This window comes from Fulmarus glacialis, unplaced genomic scaffold, assembly GCF_000690835.1.
Source record: "Fulmarus glacialis isolate BGI_N327 unplaced genomic scaffold, ASM69083v1 scaffold2462, whole genome shotgun sequence".
Taxonomy (NCBI): domain Eukaryota; kingdom Metazoa; phylum Chordata; class Aves; order Procellariiformes; family Procellariidae; genus Fulmarus; species Fulmarus glacialis.
The window spans coordinates 1-19987 of NW_009199565.1; the positions used below are offsets into that span (position 1 = coordinate 1).

Here is a 19987-nt window from a genome sequence, read left to right on the forward strand (position 1 = left end):
AGCCCGTAGCGTCGCGGCCGGCCGGAAAGCGGCGCCCCCGTGCCGCTCACCGGGCCCCGGCTCCTCTCCCCTCTCCCCCCGCAGGGTTACTACACGCGCCGCGGCGGCATCGGCGAAGGCGGGGATTTCGTCACCTCACCTGAAATAAGTCAGGTATTTGGAGAGGTAACGCACAGCTGCTTACGTCTTCAGTTACTCCTTTTCATTCCTAAGTCACAGTTAAGCTGTTTTTGGAGGAGGAAGGGGTGCTTTGTTTTTCTGGAAGATGGGGAAGCCTTTTCTCGTGTTATAATTTGGGACGCCGTCTGTGCTTATAAAAGCTTATTTTCATATAGAACTTGTTTATAAATAAATAGAGTTATGGTAGTTTCCCAGTGTGAAAACTCTACTCAAAAATAATTTTCAGATTTTGGTCTGGTTCACTCTGGCTTGTGCATCATTTCCAGTAGTGCAGATCAGCTAACCGCTGTTCTCCATGACACTTTGGTAAATGCATTGTCATGAAGAACAGCTGCTCAGAGGCAATTGGGTGGTGATCTGCATTTGAGCATTAAGTAAGAGTTCTTGCTCCAGCCAGAAGAGAGTCCCACATGTTTACTGATGGAGAGTTGCTTCTGCTGGGCTGACAGCAAGCAATCACTGATTTTAATACTTAAAGAGGAGAGGGCAAAGTTATGTATCGTAATGATTTTTCATAACTTTAAAATACGGAGACAGAATATTGCATAGTATCTTAGTTATCAGACAAAAGGCAGATGTCACTTTCCACAAGTTCTCAAGTTACACTGTAACTCTTTGTGTTTTTTCTCACCGTCAGTTAATAGGAATATGGTACATTAGTGAATGGATAGCCACGGGCAAACCTAAAGCGTTCCAGCTGGTGGAACTGGGCCCAGGGAGGGGCACTCTTACTGATGATATATTACGGGTAGGTGAAAACTAATATTAATACTCTCTATTTCTGGCTTTATTCTGTGGCTATGCTGAAGTCTCAAGGAACGAGGTTTTGCTATTGGGGTTTAACCTTCCCTAGTAACCAAATCATTTCGGTCAGGAGATTTGCAGCTTGGAATCTAATTAGAATATATGCAAGTTTCTGCTATTGAGCGAAGAGACCAGTACTCTGAATTGAAAGCAGAACACGGGCCAGTGTGTGCACACTGCACAGACATGCTTGTAACCTTTCAAACACCACCTGCTAGAAGGGGAGGGCAGGAATATTCCATTACAAATTATTTCTGTATAGGAAAGCATTATCCAAACTGAAATCCATTTAGGAGGATGCTGCTGTGGAGGGAGGCCTCAGTGCAAGTGGTAGGAGGAAGGGGAGGAAGACAATAATACAGGAGTGAAGTTGTGTCACTTCCTTTAAGGATTTCAGGAGCTTATTTCTTTTGAGTTAACCTTTTCTGTTTTATCATGCTTGCATGGCTGTCTATTAATTAAAATCTACTGATTCAAAAACAAATTGCTAATGGGATTTAGTACCTAATAAGAAATTTTACTCTATTTACATATGTTAATGAAAAAGAACTCTAATAACCACAGTGAAATGTAGGATATTGAGCACTTTTTGTTTATGCTGTCTGGGAAGACTGAACCATTTTTCTCCCAATGCTAAACCTGCTGGGTTATTAGAGGAATTACTCACTCTCAGGCTATTACTATTGTAAATTAGCATTTCATGTTTATTATTCACTTCAGCTTTTATTAAAATTGATGAAAAAATTCCCATTTCCTTCTGGAGGAGCAAAATGCAGTCTTTTTCATCGAGACTATTTTGTTAAATGAAGGCCAACTAAATCTTAACTTGAATATAAGTAATGAGATTAAAGGTTAATTTTTAAACCTTTAAAGTATACAGCACGTGACTGTGCCTAATAGAATTCATCTGCCTTTATAGGTCTTCAACCAGCTTGCCTCTTTACTTAGTAAATGTGATGTCTCTATTCATCTGGTAGAAGTGAGTCCCAAACTCAGCGAGATCCAAGCGCTGATGTTGACAGGAGGAAAAGTGCAGTCAAACCCTGAGGACAAGTCTGCTTACATGAAAGGCATTAGCAAGACTGGAATACCCATTTTCTGGTACAGAGACATTCAAGATGTGCCGCCAGGTAAGGAGCTTGAACTTCCTGTTAGAGGGATGGCGCCCTTCCTCCATTTGCAGCTTTTGATAACTGAGGATGTCCCTGTTAGCCTTCATAACCAGTAAAAAAGTAGTTACTACAGATATTAGCTCCTACTTCTCGTATGAGTCTAAGGCAGAATCTTGACTCATTCTAACTGCTACCTATTATGACTACCTTTATTTTGGGATAGCTACCCAATTTCATGTATTTTGACTTTCTCTTTTCATGAGAAACCATTTACTGGCTTTGCCCAAATCTCCTTTCGTGAGATACCCATCTAAAATTCATGGACTGGAAGCTATAGCTAGCTGTAGAAATGCTGTCTTTCATGTATCCAAGCTGGAAGTAATGATAATTATTTCACAACCACATTAACTAGCTTAATTCATTAAAATTCATAAAAACATTTTAATTTTCAACTGGAAGCCGCTATGGAAGCTTTAATAATTTAATGCATTTTTTTTACCTTCCCACAGGTTACAGCTTTTACCTAGCACATGAGTTTTTTGATGCCCTGCCAATACATAAGTTTCAGGTATAGCAAGAAGATTATTGTAGTTGTGACCATCTGCTTAAACGCCTTTTCTCTTTGAGGAAGAATAGAATTAGAATGCCAAACTAGACGCATGTGTTGTCTCTGGTGCTAAAATATTTCTAACTGAATTTGCATAAATAAGGCTTGATTCAGCTGATAACTATAAAATTAGTAATTGTTCTTGAATGGAAAAACTTGTAGAAAGCTAAAGATTTCTTTCTGCTGAGATAAGTCAAGTTTATTTCTTTTGCTACATTAATGAAGTTTTTAATTTCCATGTTATTTTATGTATCACTACTAACAAAGACTGAAGGGCTTTCATTTGAATGATAATGAGAATAGCAAAATAGAGGCTAGTTAGGATTCAGAAGAAGCTTTCAACTTCAATTTGATAATTAGTTTATGAAAATCACTGGTAGAATAAAATATTTTATTTTGATAAGTTAAACATTGCACTGCCAATAGAAGAGGCAGCATTTTTCTTCACAGCATCATTCATTCCTTTTAAGTATAATTAAACCTGTATTTGTTGACTCTGCAGATGAGTCTCTACCACAAGCTTTTTCCAAGGCAGTTACTGGAATTAAATAGGAATGCATAATTGTTGTTAATAGTATATTATGTTCTTAAAATGTTTGTGAAAATGCTTGACACATTAGTTCAATCAAATAAACAAGATACTGTTGTGCCCGTTAGAGTGTAAAATGAGCACTTCGGGTTCATTAAACAGAGAACAGAGAAGGGCTGGCGTGAAGTGTTGGTTGATATAGATCCAGAAGTTCCTGACCAGCTGCGGTTTGTCCTGTCACCATCCAGTACCCCCGCAACACAAAACTTTATTCAGGTAAGGTTATGCCTGCCAGAGTTCATACTTACATCTTTACTGACTCTTTCAAGTACATTTACTGCTTCTCAGTTACTTTGACAGCAAGGGGAGGGCTCTCAATCTATAAATGAATAAATACAGCTTACCATTTTAATTCTGCAAAAATTCCACAAGCATTTAACTTTATATGCTGTGAAAATATAAATAAATACAAAAATAAAGAATAAATAAAAAATAAACATGTACAAACTTCGCAAAATCAGAGCTTGAACAGACAAAACGCTTCAGAGAGCAAACTGAGGCAGCAAGTGACAGGGGGAGTTCTGCGTTGCATGTGTCACATCACCATCTCAACCTGCTGCATACGTACTCAGTGCAGCTGGGTTCTTCTGTGCTATACTGACCTTTAATGGAAAGTGTCTAAGATTTTTTTTTTTCCTAAAGTTCACTGGATTCTTAAAGTTACAAAATGACCTAGCTGAGACTAAAACCAACTACAAAGTTTCACACAGAAAGGCCTTTATGAAGGCTGCGCACAAGCTGAAGAGCTATTTTCATTTTTTCAGTACCACAGTAATGCAGTTTCACCTGATGCAGGTATTCTTACTCGTTAGAAAAATTTTCATTTCAGTTGACTATAGGTTATAGAAGAGATGACTAAAATCCAGCACTCAGAAAACACTAATTGAAAATGACTGTTAGCAAAAACTCGCTCTAGGTAGCCTGGAATACACCCCTGCACCTCTGTGCCCCAGTGAAGTGACAACAATCCCAGGACATCAAGAGTGAAGAACTCTTGCCCTGTACTTGTTTGCTAATGCAGGTGTTTTCATCTCTGAACTCTTCACTAGCCTGAAGAAACGAGAGATCACGTGGAAGTGTGTCCTGAGGCTGGTGTCATCATTGAGAGGCTTGCCTGTCGTATAGAAAAGGATGGTGGGGCTGCACTGGTTGCTGATTATGGTCATGATGGAACCAAAACTGACACTTTCCGGGTAAATCATTTCCCCTGAAATAATAAGCCAAAATACTCTGTTATCCTTTATGTCACTTGGATCATCAGGTTTTGTAAGAGAAAGGTCTTGGGAGGACATAAAATCAAAAACTGCATTATGCTGCAATCGTAAAACTGAGTAATTGAGTTCTTATTTAATCAGTACCCATAAGGGTTTCTGTCAGACGGAAAGGATATCTGAGCCCTTGCTACATTTATCTCAAATTTTCAAAGTACAATTTGCTATTCTCACCCCTCACGTGCACAACTTAGTCTTCGCTAGCCCCAGCTACGGTAGCTAGGAGTACTGCTGAGTATAATCTTCCCATTTAATTTTTCAGGGTTTCCAGAATCACAAACTTCACGATGTGCTGAGAGCTCCAGGTACAGCAGACCTGACAGCAGATGTTGATTTCAGCTATCTTCGAAAGATGACACAGGGAAGAACAGCCACATTAGGCCCCATAAAACAGTGGGAGTTCTTAAAAAACATGGGCATTGACTTCCGATTGCAGGTACGATAGCGTTTACAGGTACATAAACTCTCCTAATCCACAAGCAATACTCTTAAGCAGCAAGAGAGCTTTTATAAAACTCTGATTTTAAAAGAAAGTTGTTCAAAACAACAGGTAGGTGTGAGATCAAAGAGTTGCTTCTCTTAGACATAAGTAAACTAATCGTATTATATTTAGGAGTATTTAATGCAAAACTTTGCTACATACATCACTGTATGAGCTCCACCACAGATCTCACCAGTTCTACTGAACGTTATGGCACTGCTACATTAGTGTAAGCGAAAAGGGTGCAACAGGAGATTGCAGGTGTGAAGGAATTTACAGGACAGCAGGAAGGGCTATAACCTACATTCTTTCTTTTTTTAGGTGCTCTTGCAGAATTCACGTGACCCAGCAACTCATGAGCAGCTACTTCACAGCTATGATATGCTGATGAATCCCAAGAAGATGGGGGACCGTTTCAACTTTTTTGCCCTGCTGCCTCACCACAGACTTGCACATCCTGACAAGAAACATAAGCCAGAATCAAAGGCTCCCTTACCACCTGTCGCTGGATTTGGTGAACTCTTACTGAAGTAATTTCAAATACTATAGCAAAATGTCTGATAATAGTAGCTTTCAATAGCAACTTACTAAATAAAAAAAAAATGAGAGTAAAAGAAATAGAGTCCTGCATTTTATGGTTTCACATACTAAATGTTTTGCAGTAAGGTAAGAAATAAATATTTTGATTTATCTTTGAACTGAAAGCACATGAAACGTCACATTCTTTCTCCAGGCAATTTTCTCACACCAATCTACACTTCAGGGCCTAGCCACATTTTGGTAGGGAGTGCTATTTCAGAGTAAGTCTAGTGCAGCACACTAAACTTATTGACTGACCTACACATAGAAGAGTGTGAACAATGTTTCAGGGGTCTTGCAACAGAGCCGAGTGAAGTATTTACTAGTGGGATCAAGTTAAAATTTGTCAGTAACAAACAGATGTGCTAAGGAGACTTTCAGGGGTACTTGCTTAAAACACAAGATGCCTTGACATTTTTGAAGATATTTTTATAAAGGGAATGGTGACAGGAACCATGCAAAAAAAGTTATTAGTTCCAAAGCACCTGCTGACAGAATTCCCACAGCAGGGCATATCTAATGACAGATCCACAACCAAGAAAGCATACAGAAACATTTGCTTCTAAGAACATGTGATAGGAGAAGATAATTCATGTAAATAAAAAGAACAAGTCTGATAGGGAAATAAATTTTATTTTCAAGCTTATCAGAAGATATTTACAAACAATGGGATGTATAAAAATATAAAAGTACTTGACAGTGTCCTTTTGAGGCTATAAATTTTACATGAGCTTTTTTCTAGCATCATCATAGCACTATTTCTTGAATGAACACAACTTAATTAATCTAGGGGTAAGGATATGAAACACTGTAACCTACTGCTGTCAAAGTTTGCAGTAAAGGTAGAAAAAAGGGCATAAAAAAACTCAGCTACTTTTACTACTCTGAAGAAAGTTTACTCCTAACATATGTCTGATTTTTTGGTTCCTCGACTATTAGCTGCTTGTGGCTTCTATTGTCTGGCCCCATAAGTCTGCATATATGGTCAGGCAATCTCCTCCAAAGGCTGACAGCATTTTTTTTTTTTTTTAATACAACTTGAAGAATAAATAGCTCATACAATATTTTGGAGCAGAGCAGACTTCAGGGGGAGAGACATCAGCCAGGCCTTCTACTACATTGTTGTCCCCTCTGTCCTCTATTCCTGTTGTGCTTTTTCAAGTGACCGAGCTGGCTTTTTTCCTCCCTTAAAACAAAACAATCAAACAAAAAAACCCACAGGAAAACCTGAAGTGACAGCTCAAGTATAAAATCTGAAGTTTAAAACCAGACTGTATCTACATTATTACAGTTAGGATGGAAGATAGCAATGGCTTCACTGAAATTTGGTCACTCGAGCAGTGGAAGTTGAAAAAAGCACTGCTTCCCTCGCCAAGCCTGGGCAAATACTAGACTACCAACTTCACAGGTGATTGTTCTGGTTCCAAAGATGAAAATAGTGCCTCTCTGAAGAATCAGTCCTGAAACCCTGCCTTAACCGGATGGCAAGGTTCAGGGACAAATTCTGCCCCTTCTGAATTCCTTTGCACTGCCTTGACAGCACAGTCAGCGTAGGAGGGGCAGGGACTGCCATCAGGCAAGTCCCCCGCACAAACCTGAGAGAAACACGTACTAGGAGAGGACGCATGGTGGTCGGAAGGGCTGAAACGCTCTGCCCACTGCTGGCTGTAGGACACTGCCATACAGACTGCACCAACGTTTTGTACAAAGCTTGGTATACCCTAATAGGGAAGCCGGAGTTCAGCCTTTACCAACTTAGACACCTACAAAATTCAGTGGCAGTTAGGTTAAGGGCAATAGGAAAAGAAAAGGTGGGTTAAAGACCCAAACCTACCTGTGGGTACATACTTCTGCAACTGCCACTGACTTTACTGCCAGGTCACTGTCATTGCAAGCAGCTGCCAGCCCTGAAATAACCTTTTAGAATTGTATGTATATCTAACAACTTAGAAAAAGTCTGCTCACCTGCTTCCTTACCTGAATAACAACAGTAGAAAAAAATACTCATCTACACACACACACAAAAGAATATCTTTGTAGGAGAGAGAGAAGATACCCCAAAGCCTCTCACTGACTTTGCAGTTCAAGCCTGTATCATTATTTTTAGAAGTATTTCAAACCAAGCTCTAGTTAAGCAGCTTGGCACATCAGGGATACGTACAGCCAACCAGCACCTTCCACCAGCACAATGCTGTTATCCCACACAAAAGGAAAGATTTCACCTTTTCCATTTGTTAAAATAGGACAAAAAAAACCCTCTTCCGTTTGCACTTAGCATTCATAGCCTCAAACTTCTTTGAAACACCATGAACTTTAACTGTTACACTGTCCTCTGAGGGAATCGCTTCCAGAGAACATTGCTGCTTCCTCTCCACTGTGCCACAAGTCCAGTGGTTGGGAATCCATCAACTGAGGCATCTGCATAAAAAGCTGAATTAGGAGGTGGTTTCGGACTCCTCATTCAGCTCAAACCACAATGCTGAGCACAGTGAAGAGGTCGAGAGCGGCTGCAGGTTAAGGTCAGAAGGCAAAGCCCTTTCTCCTACAATCCAGCTGCCCTGGCAGAAGCAACAGGTGATTTGATATCCACTGTTACTCCTAGATTTTGAGCAGAGTTAAGATACAAGCTAGCAGGCTACAAACTACTCCTGATGTAAGTCCAGGGAACCTTAAAAAAATTAGAAAAATACTAGAAAAATTTTAAAGTCTAATTACTCAAAACAACAGAAGCAAGCTGCACGTATTTTTCCCTATTCTTCCACATCCTTCTGCTAGAAGCTGTTTTTCCAGAGTGAAAGGATATGCTACATCAAGTCTTGTGTGCTCTCTGTGCATTACTTGTGTAGTTTTAAGGCAAAATGCCTTTGGTATGTATCAACAACGTGTGCCAGCCTTGCACAGCAACACACTGTTGTGGCTTATTGCTCTGTTTTAACAGACAAAATAAAGGACTAGCATAGCTTTGATTGTCATCTCTTTAGATTGTCAGCCAGCATTTCAAGAGGAATGTAAGAAATTATAGGGGTTTTTTTTTTTTTGGGTATCTGAAAAAAGTTCAATTAGGGCAAAGACACACATATTTAACTGTCTTAACAGCAGCAAATTATTCCTTCATCTATGAAGCTGTATTCAACCTTAACACCATGTTTTGCTATTAGCTAAGGTATTCTGCACTGATTTCTTTTTACAGTCTCTTTTCACCATGCACAGTTTAGGAAACGGGAGATGTATCTAAGTAACAGAAAACAGTCCTCTATGGCCTAGTAAATAGGGATTAGAAAACCATTACAAAATTCTTATTGTGTAGGCTATGGAAAAAAAAAAAACCACCTTGAAAAACACACAAACCATTCAATCTGTACACATTACACCTCAGTAATGGCTTTGTAGCCACACAGCTTGGTGAAATGTTACCCAACAGGGCATCCCACTGTCCAGTAACTACTCATAGTTTAACTCAGAGATGGAGAAAAGCTTGTCAGACGACAGTCTATTCCCACGTCAATGTCAATAACTTTCTCTGGGGCTCTGTACACTGAACTATGTGTACAGCATTCAGAAAGAGCAACAGTTGTTCCAAAACTTATCTTCAGTTTCTGTCTGGAGTGTCCTTCTTTGCTGCAGTTTAGCATAATGAGTAAGTCAAGGGTCTTCTTCCATGTCATCTGGATTAGGAGCCATAATAAAATGCTGGGGGTACTCAAGATTGTGTTCATAAGCATGTTCTTTCCAGCGTGCATCATCACTCTCGTGGGTAATGTAACGCTCTCCAATGCGTGTTTCAAATTCTCTGAGGTCAAGCCAAGTCTGATAATCCTAAGGAGTAAAAGAGGTTTAAGGAAGCAGTTCAAGAAACAGCAGCGCTACATTCCCACAGATGAATTCTGCAGTTTGTCTCCAGTTTTAGTATAAACAGCCACATGATATAATCAACAAGATGTTAAAAAAAAACCCCAAACAAACAAAAAAACCCCACAAACAGCCCCCCAAAATACCCCAGAGTGTCCACAAAGAATGGTTCAAAATTAAATAGGCTAGTATCTAAGGTTGTAATACTGTAAATCATGAAAACTTTTTGTAGCAAGACAGCTATGTTAGCTTTATTATAAAATTAATTGTATATATACAAATACATTAAATCATACTCTTTCCAATATTGTTTGTACTCAAAATTAATTGGATTTTCCCCTTAACGTCTTTTAAGTTATTTGTGTGCACGGATATGTGCATACAGTATCATGAAACCATTGTGAAAGGAACCACATCAAACAAGCGGCTAAGTTCCATTCCAAACAATTCTCTCCTAAAACAGCTACAAGTTATAGCACACACCAGCCTGTGTGTCCACTTCAGCGCTGAACAAAATGTTTGTCTCAACACTGATTTCAGCAGGGCTCCATGCACTCATCACTGCCCACATTCAGGAGAGGTGCCAAAAGGGTAAAACTCTATGTTGGCATCAGACAGAAAGTAAGGGGCTGGAGAGACAGTAAGACAAAGTTTTCCTTGAGTAAAGAAGCCATTAACAGATGGGCAGAATCCTGGAGCACATAAAATGTAAAGCTAAAATCAGAAATACTCAAGCCTCCATGAATGCTTGTTAATAGACTTTGATAGTACCAGTTTTAATAAGCCTCTGAAGGATTTCATCCAAAAAAATCATTATTCACCCATTATAAACATAGTGAAAAAGGGAGATGGGTTTACCTGTAACCACGGGTGACTAAGGGATTTGTCAACACTGAAACGTTTTCTCATCTTCACTTGAAGCAAATTGTTTATTAAATCAATGGCTGACAAAGAAGAACAGAACAAAAATTATATTGTTTAAATACTAATCACCTCTCTCATTCACACGCTGCAGTGAAAGTGATTTTTTTTATGTGTGTGTATATCCTACCGAACTCTTTTAAACTTAATCAAGCTCTTGAATTTCATATTTAGCTTTGCTTATGTTAAATGAGGCTACAAAATAGGTATGGGGTAAGCTTCACCCCCCGTCCCCTTTGATAGAAACACTAAAAGCTTTACTATATTACTCATTAATCTTTTTCCCTGCTGATTTTAGTGATTTTCAGAAGTGCCTAAATAACTTGAGCACAATCCTGTGTTCCAGAATGATGTAGGTACTTCCACTATTGTATACTTTTGTATACGTCCTTCCACATCTACTTGTGTATTAATCATATATACATTACTAATAACAAAGCTGGCATTGGAGAGCTCTAGAGACCAACCTCGTAAACTTCTAGATTGTTCAGACCTGGCATTTAGATCCAGGTTTTGTTTCACTTGTTAATGTACAAAACTAAAATTCCAGATTCAACTTTGAACCGTTTCTGTAATTATAGTTTAGATAATGTTTTGAGATCAGCATTCAGCAAGTACTCACACATGATTTAACTTTTGATTGGTAATTTTGGGAAGTTTCAGGTTATTCACCCCACTCCTCATGCATGCAATTAATTTTTCTTGCTAGATCTATTGGCTCCTCCTGCCCTGAAAACGATCTAAAACATTATGTTTGACAATTTATCTTTCACAAATATATGCCAGCTCATATTTATCCATTTTGGCATAGTCTACTAAATTCGAACTATCGATAATTCTCACACTCTTATCTGAATGAACCTTGAGGTTTAAGCATTTGAATGCGTTATCTACATATAAAGACATTCTAATAGAGAAAATTAATTTCTTTACCTTCACTAGAAATTTCCTTCCAAGGATTTGGTGGGTACATAAATGCTGCATTTTGAATCTGATCATTTATATCCTCATCTTCGTTAAATGGGAATGTACCACTAAGGCTCACATAGACAATAACTCCTACTGACCACATGTCCAGAGAGCGGTTGTAACCTTTACTCCTGAGCACTTCAGGGGCAAGATAAGCAGGTGTCCCCACCACAGAGCGCCTGAAAGATTTTTCACCAATGATACGTGCAAAGCCAAAATCACACAGCTTCACCTGCAAAAGGAATATATTTTAAACTCAGAAATCTCTGCTTGATCTCCAAAGCATGCTACTGCCCAAGACCAGAGTGGTACTTGATACTGGTTTTGCCATCATTTTAACATTGTATGTGCTAAACCAGAGATAAAACATTACCTAAGCCAGTCAGTTAAGGTTTTAGGTTGCTGGTTTTGCAGACTGTGGATCAACCACGCTTCAGACCAAGCCCTGAACTGGCCTTGCACAGACTCAGGTCTGAGGCAGTCTGTGTAGTACATGGCCACAAGTGTGCAAATAAGGACAAAACACTTGATTCCAAACTCAGCCCATTTTCAGAGGCAAATCCACACCCTCACAAGGCACAGAATCAAAATTTAAAAAGCACATGAACCCCAGCCAGACCACATTCCTCTTAATCATATTTCTGAAGCTGGAGGCTTCAGCCACACAGAAATCAAACGACGAGTTTTAGCTGGAACTCAGACCCAGCCAGCTCTGGGCAGAACAGTCCAGTATCATCCATGTAAAAAGCATCAACAGCTCGTGCCTGCACTGATGCTCAAATCTTCGTGGTTCTGGGATGGTTCGTTAACTTGAACACAGCAGACACTTGTACAGAAAAAAGGATCCAGATCAAGTCCAACACTCATCCCAAGTTAATAAGCCCTCCTCAGGGTATATATAAGAAAGAGCAGTGCACTAAAGGCATACAAGTGACTCTCCAAAAGTCCACTCCACTTTGCATTAATGTCACAGGACTAGAAGCAATTCCCTGATGCTGTCTAGCAGATTTTAATTTCTGTATATCCTCCACAAAATCCATATTATCCAAGGTATCTAAGGTGATAGCTGACTGGGGTAAGTGTTGACAGTACATAAATACTAGTATCGCTGAACAGCATTTCTCTTACAGAAATTAGCTATTTAGTTTATATTACAATGTAATACCACACATACTGATGAAGATCCCTGAGCAAGACCAGTGACAAATGAGCCAGTCCCTTCTCACAACAGCTTATAAGCAAGACAGACAAGAGCGAGGAGGAGAAAGAGATGTACAACAGGGAAGAAATTGTTTCCCAGGGTCAAACAGCACTGGAACAGAAAAAAGGACTGCTCTCGTAGCTTCTAGTCTTGTGCCTTTTCCACTGGACTATTCTCACTAATCCAGAATACCAATTTCCATGCACTCTTCACAAGCATAAGAATAGATGCAGTCTACACAGACTTTTGCTAAGTGCTGGCAGTAGTTGTACTTCTCAGGCTCCTTGGAATAAAGAATGCTGGTGCACAGCATTGTTGTGAGACATGATCCGTGTCTGAGGGGAAAGAAACTGAAACAGACCATTGAGCATAAAGCTAGGCTAAGAGTTGGAATGAAAAAAAAAAAAGACAACTATAATGCATATCGTTCAAGTAATGCTAGACTAAGTCAGTTGAACAATACCACAAGAGGTCACCTTTTAAGCTGCAATGCCTGTATTTCTTTAAAAAAAGAACAATGAAAAGTGATGAAAGAAGTATTTTTTAACCTTCACTCACTTGAGGGAATGGCTCTGCTGATGCTAGTAGTACGTTTTCTGGTTTTAAATCACAGTGCACAATATTCTTGAAGTGTAAATTCCTCAAAGCAACAAGTATCTACAAAAAGGAAAGAACATTTTCAGAACTATTCAAGTGCATAAAAAGTGTCAAAAGCCACACACACTAGGCAATACAGTAATTTGTATCAACACAGCCTTCCAGATTTAATCTATGTATATTGTGCAAGTACTATTTTTTTCCAGCCTATCAAGACTTGGATGGTTTTGATTTTCCTTCCCCCCCTCGCCGCCTCCTCCCTCTCTGTCTTTTTGAATGCTTATTGTTTCGACATGCATCTTTGTATGTCCAAAATGTTATGTCTTAAGAAAGAAGGGCAAAAAAATTAATGTAATTAACATTCAAAATTATTTCCATGTTTATTCAATTTTCATTAGATGTGCAGCCCTCTGTGCTGTCTCTTTTAAATAACAATACAGAAAATCCCTTCTCCAAAGTCCATTCTCACATAATTACAAAAGAAAAAATCTAGACTTTCCTTTCAAAGAAGAGAGACTGAATTCCAACCTGAGTGACCATGAACTTAGTTATTCGTTCTGGAAGTCGACTTTTCTCACTGGAAAGAATCATCTCTAGCATATCCCCATGCAGCTTTTCCATCACAACAAAGACCCGTTCTGGGGTTTCAAACATACACTCCAGGTTCACAATCCCAGGGTGGTGCAAATTCTAAAATAAAGCAGTATAGGTACATCACTAAAATAAAACAGTATGAAATATCCCGAATTACACAAAAATGTTATACTTCAAAAAACAGTTAAGTGGAGAGTTATAGATGAAAAAACATAATGTCTGAGGCAAGAAACTAGCTTGAAACATAAACATCAACCCATGAAACATGCTGATTATCACCACTAAGACTAATTTGTTTTAACACAAATTATCCATGATGATTAATTTTACAGTTGATACACTCACTAGCCTGAGTACAGAACATGCAAGAATAACACTCATAGATTGAGGAGCCAGTAGTGGAAGACAGCCAAAAGTAATATAATACAGAGTTTCCTGCTACCTGCAGGAGACAACATGAAGCCGAAGTACCCATCTTCACTAGATCCCCTATAGGGGGTAGATACCACTCCCAAGTTACCAATTCTACCAAATACTCAGGAATTCCCACTCTTCTAAGATTCCCTCTTACAAAAAGACTCAGAAATCACATACACAGATTTAGAAATCAATTCAGAGCACTTACACACATTACAAAATCTTATTAATGGCTTGAGACAAACTCCAATGTGATCCAAAAATACTTTTGTACCTGGAGAATGGCTACTTCATTACGAAGCTGACTTTCCTGTTTAGTTGGAAACCTCATCTTGTCAATGACTTTGATAGCCACATCTCTTCCAGTCTTTCTATGTTTTCCTAAACAGAAAGTCAATGTCAGCCATCAAGAGGCAGAAGCAATTCATAGCTATAAAACATTACAGCAGAAACTCTTTTTGGGGAAACAAGTATATTTTGTACAAACGTACAGTATCACCATATTTATATTTAAAATTGCAACTGGTATATTAGTAACAGGAAGTGATCAGCCTCAACAGGAGGGTTGTAGATAAATGTAAACTTGTTATTACTCTGCTGTCAGGTATGCACATTGACGTTAGATGTATTAGGTGAAGTTTCTGTTTGTGCAAGGGACTTGCACATTAGCAAGTAATACCTACTCCCACAGAATATTGCCTCTCCTGTAAAAAAACAAACAACAAAACTATTGAAGACAAATGTGAAGAAAGATTTACAAGTTTTCTCCAGCGGTTTCATACTTTTATGGGCTCCACATGCACAGGAAATTATATCTAATACTCTATGGGAATATAGGGGTAATTATGTGCCATGAAGAACACCACGTTAACACCCAGGAGGCAGTCTGTTGTGATCAAAGAGCTCTAAAAGGTTGTGGTAAGAAAAAAAAAAAGTGCTGATAGCACCAAATAGTATTCCTTGCTGCAACCTGCATCAACTAAAATGAGAAGCATTCTGCAATACACAGATAGGATGTTTCAAGGGCTAAGTGAGTTGCTGTAAATGCTTACCCAGCTTCTCCACAACTGCTGAACTGACTTCTATCACATTCACAGCAGAGAGGTTAATGGGATCACACACTGCAGACCTTGATAATCTAAAACATTTAATACTAAACTAATATAGAACAGTAAGTCTGCACCAAAGGAAAAAAAGTCATTATTTGCTCAGTGAAGGATTTGGAAACCATTTTAGGAAAAGGGATGACACACACAGCTACAGTGCAAGCGGCACAGAGGACTCTACTGGCACTGCTATAGGAAGCCCAGCTACGCCTCGCTAACCACCCAGCAAGGCCTCACCTGCTGCTCTGCAGTCAGTACTGGTGGCCAGGGCTTAGGCAGGGCATAGGAATTGCTCCCAAGGCTGCTGTGCCAAGCAGCTAATGCACCTGCCTTAAACATCATCATGAATAAAGGGTCAAAACCAGGCTTAGCTCCACCAGACGAAGTAAGGCAGTTAACGGAGGCATCACTCAAGGTCCAGAAGGCTTTACAAGGTTACCAAATAGAACTAGCAATTGGAGAGCAAAAAATGAATTTTAAAAAGATTACATTAGTCCTAGGGAAAACATACACTGTAAAATGGACTGTCACAGACAACGGCATAAAGCCAGAAGTCGTGAAAGAGAGCGATCCGGGGAGTTTTGTCATTTTGTCTGTAACAAATCAGCAATTTTTAGGCAAAATATTAGAAACCACAGCACCCAGCTCTAATTTAAATAAACCCTGAGATTCAGGGACAGTGACTCTGGCTCCACTAGACATCAAATTATATTGAGATGTAGCAGAAATATCATCAATTATGAACTACGTGCAAAACCCAGAAGAAAAATGCTAGGTTGCAAGAGAACGTAAAGCAAAACCACCAAACTAACAAAACACTTAACTACAGAAGATAGACTAGAGCTAAAAATTGAACATGAAGAAAGATTAACAGAAAAGCAGCTTGAAAATTCCTCTTCTGAAGTAAAACACAACCAACCAGTTTTCAGGGCAAGTTTTACATCAGTAAGAAACTGTAAAGGTTTTGTTTTATTTTTTTTCCTGTCTCCATTTTTCAGACCCTTCAAAACCAACCAAAATAGGAAAAGCAGAGGGAAACTGTTCTCACTGAAAGAAACAGGAGTTGGATATCAATATCCTACAACTTCTTGATTTACAATTTGTAAATGTTTGTCCAGAATAGAGGACACAAAATAAAAACCCTAACAAAAAAAACAAACCCCACAACAATGTAAGCATCTTAATTTTACCTTTATTTGTTTAAATAAAAGCTTTTGTTACCATTATTTCAGTAAGCCTACACAGAGAGGGAGAAGCCAATACTAGAAGTTACCACACCCAGTCTTCCCTAACACCAGCAACAATTAAGCAGTGTGCAGAGCCAGCTAAAGAATATTCTTTTATATTCTCTTTTCTTGCTCTTTCAGCTTGTGATTTTATCTTAAGAAACTAAGTATCCATACCCTATATATTTTAAGGCATCTTTAATTGAAAAGATTTAATATAATAAAAGCCTTTTATAAACATTTATTACGCTTATAAGTATTTATAAGCACTGAATCATGAAAAATACCAAGCTGAGATTTATCTAAAAAGCAATTTAGGAGAGTATATATAGAAATAAAATCAAAACATTAAACTACTGTCTGCATTTGTGCATGTTCTATTTATAAGAGAGGGAGCATACTTTGATTCACACTATGCTTTAAGAAATACAGAGGGGAAAAAAAAAATAGACCTCTCTCAAGAGTGATGTAAAACCAGACCATCAAACTGCATTTCCATCAAGCAGTTCAGAAGTAATAGAGAGAAGTATTTAACTACACAATTGGCACACAGAAAAATCATAGCCACAATACTTCCTGACTAGAAAGACAACATGACAGAAGCAGAAAGGTTACCACTTTTAAATCACTAGTTATCACTTTTTCTTTCTTTCCAGATTTATGGTCTGTGGTTTTCTCAATGCTTGAGATACAACACATGGGATTAAAAAAAAAGAGAAACAGAGTTCATACGATGCATTTCTAGTACTTCTTTTTGTGATTACATACTATAAACAAGTTATATGTTGCAATAGAAGTCTTTAAAAACTAAAAGTGATAAAACTACATTTGAAACCTAAATCTGAGACCTCTTGACAAAGAATTCCTCCCTCTACTTTATCCTGCTGACAGGAATTTGTAGCAAAACTGTTTGCATAAAGTATGACAATAATCTGTTTGCATAAATACTGTCAAAGCATAAACTATGTATTTTCCTAACTGTTTTTGGCCATATCTCTCAGATATCATTAAAAGCAGGTATAACTGACAGCCTCCTTAAATACGTGACTTCTAATACTGTATAATACAGACAACAGTGTCAGAATTTGCAATTAAAGAAACCACTAACCAAGGCCAAATTCAGACTAGAGATTGCTTTGTATTTAACTGTGGTCAAAATGCAATGCGTATTCTAAACTGATTTTGATGCCAATGCCAAACTCTAAATGCAAAAAATTAATTGTAAGAAATACTGTACATAAAACTGCAGAGAGATACAGTAAAGTAATCCAAACAAAACTTTTAACAAGATAAACTTCACCTAGACATTCTAGATACAGCTAAGCAAATATGCAAAGGCTAATTATATCAAGCAGACAGACATTCTACCTTAATAAATGCATAATGGAATCTAATGTAATTTACCTCCATATACAATACCAAACTGACCAGAACCCAGCACTTCATCAGCAAATATTTGGTACACAGAGCTGATATCCTAATGCATGAAAAAAAGAAATCACAAATATCAGAAGTAATCAGAATGTTCTTGAGCATATTAGTACTGGCTAAGCTGTATTTACATTTTACGTTAATCAAACTCGGTAAAGGGTGCCATCATTACCCTACAACTTCTTGATTTACAATTGGAGTGGAAAAACACAACAAGCTTTTCCTGAAAAAGATCCACTTAGCTGAATATATGTCCCTGCACTGTAAGCAGGGACATATATTCATACAAACTAACAGCTGTGCCAGGTAAGTACATTACCTCCTGTATGTAACACAGACTTCTTTAGCTACAATACCCTGGTGCTGCTTTCTCATCCAGACACTGCTACTACCAATTACTTTGTACCACCCAGGTAAATAAACACCATTATCATACAATGCATATGACTTACCACATTCTCCTGGACCTGGCAATTTGAAACAGAGATGCTTAGAGATAACTCTTCTGCAATAAAAAGATATAACTGAGTAAGTAAATAGGAAGGGCAGGCTTTTTCTAGTAAAAAGGGGAAAAAAAAAACAAAACAAAAAACATTTACTGACTTCTAACCCAGTCATGGTGAAACGATTTTTATTGATATTCTGCAGAAACATCATACTCTGGAACTCAAATTTCACAGATTGATCAGATAAACAACCCTGGAAGTTTTGCTAGGATTATTTGCCTATTTTTGTCATATCGCTGATTACAAAAATAGTAGAACAGTACGAGTGTGTACATAATAGAGAGCTAGGGAACAAAAAGCCATAGTAATGTGGCAATTGTATCAGAGTTCATTAAACTACTAAGAATTCCTGGTAGTAATATAGAAAAATACAGGGAAGAGGACCAGATAGATCCCTTTAGTCAAATGAATGTCGTTACTAGCTTTCTGTGGCATCAAGATACACAGAATTAATGCATAAGAAAAGGAAACAAATCAAGAAAGCAAGTAACACAAGATGTGATAATTTAAAAAAGCAATAAAACCATAATATAAACAATCTTTGTTTCATGGATAAAGTACAGAAGCATATCAATCTTTGGAATATAAGAACACAGCTAGGAAGTGTAATTTGCAAGTAAAAGCACCAGATAAAGATACAGAATTTTTCAGCCTGCAGCAGATGTTGACACAAAGTTTTAATTACAGGAATAACATTATGATGCACGAACAAGAAGAGATACATCAAGGAAGGCAGAAAATACCCTTTTTCTTTGACTTCCAAGACAGAAGTGAAGCATCTCAGCCAAATGGACACCTATCATTTGTTATGTTAACTTCCAAAAAAAAAAAAAAAAAAAACCAAAAAAGTAAAACAAATTCACCAACAAGGTGGATAGAAGATATACTATAGATTTACTAGCACTTTGAAAAGAGCCTTTATCACCTTAAGAGCAGCATTGAGATTTCACAGAACAAAGAAAATATCTGTACCTGATTTTTGCCACCTGTGCTTTATCTCAGAGAAAGAATTTACAGACTTAAGATAGCAACAAATACTAGTTCTCAAAAACACTCTGAATTGTGCATCTGAAATATGAACTGGAATTACAGCCTTGCATATGCCTACTGATTATTGACTATAGTCAAGTCTATATCGGAGTAACAGTACAGAACACAAGGAAAACAAGCAAAAAAGTTGCTAAGGTCAACACAAACTGTAGCAAGATTGAAACAAGGTAACTAGAAAGAGATGATACAGTTTTTGAAACTGTTTAAAGAGAACACACTGAACCCTTCTCCACAGATGGATACAGAATACAAAATAGCTGATAGGTAGAGATTGAGGTACTCCTTCCAAATAAACCCATTTTTCTAGTGTCTGAAATGTTAAGAGTAAGGGCTGAAAAATTGTCACTTCTGAAGAAATCAGTAATGCCAGGATTCAATATGTAATCTAAACCAGGTAATTGCTTACTAATCTTCTCTTTCTCATTTCAGCTCAGAAACATCCCTCAAAGAAACATTCCACCCCAACCACCAGGTACAAGGTCAGAAAGGACTCTTTC

General features: G+C 38.0%; 2 protein-coding genes across 3 annotated transcripts in view; one reads left to right on the top strand and one right to left on the bottom strand.

Annotated features, from left to right (window-relative positions):
* Positions 1-84: 84 nt before the first annotated feature.
* Positions 85-5598, top strand: NDUFAF7 (NADH dehydrogenase (ubiquinone) complex I, assembly factor 7; the record flags this gene model as incomplete). The annotated part of the gene is made up of 8 exons (XM_009573287.1): positions 85-165; positions 818-928; positions 1904-2114; positions 2606-2664; positions 3395-3508; positions 4342-4485; positions 4826-4999; positions 5366-5598. Coding segments are annotated over 8 exons (1107 nt in total), but the record flags the coding sequence as incomplete, so codon positions are not given.
* A 3544-nt stretch (positions 5599-9142) lies between these two features.
* PRKD3 (protein kinase D3) overlaps positions 9143-19987 on the bottom strand; it is a 40184-nt gene continuing 29339 nt past the window's right edge. For both annotated transcript variants that reach the window (XM_009573286.1, XM_009573285.1), the window contains exons 11-18: positions 18387-18439; positions 17908-17980; positions 14446-14552; positions 13689-13850; positions 13122-13220; positions 11327-11594; positions 10331-10416; positions 9143-9439 (exon numbers count right to left, since the gene is read on the bottom strand). In XM_009573286.1, coding sequence (XP_009571581.1) covers positions 9266-9439; positions 10331-10416; positions 11327-11594; positions 13122-13220; positions 13689-13850; positions 14446-14552; positions 17908-17980; positions 18387-18439 — 1022 coding nt within the window. In that variant the 3' untranslated portion in view covers positions 9143-9265. The remainder of the gene's footprint in view (positions 9440-10330; positions 10417-11326; positions 11595-13121; positions 13221-13688; positions 13851-14445; positions 14553-17907; positions 17981-18386; positions 18440-19987) is intronic.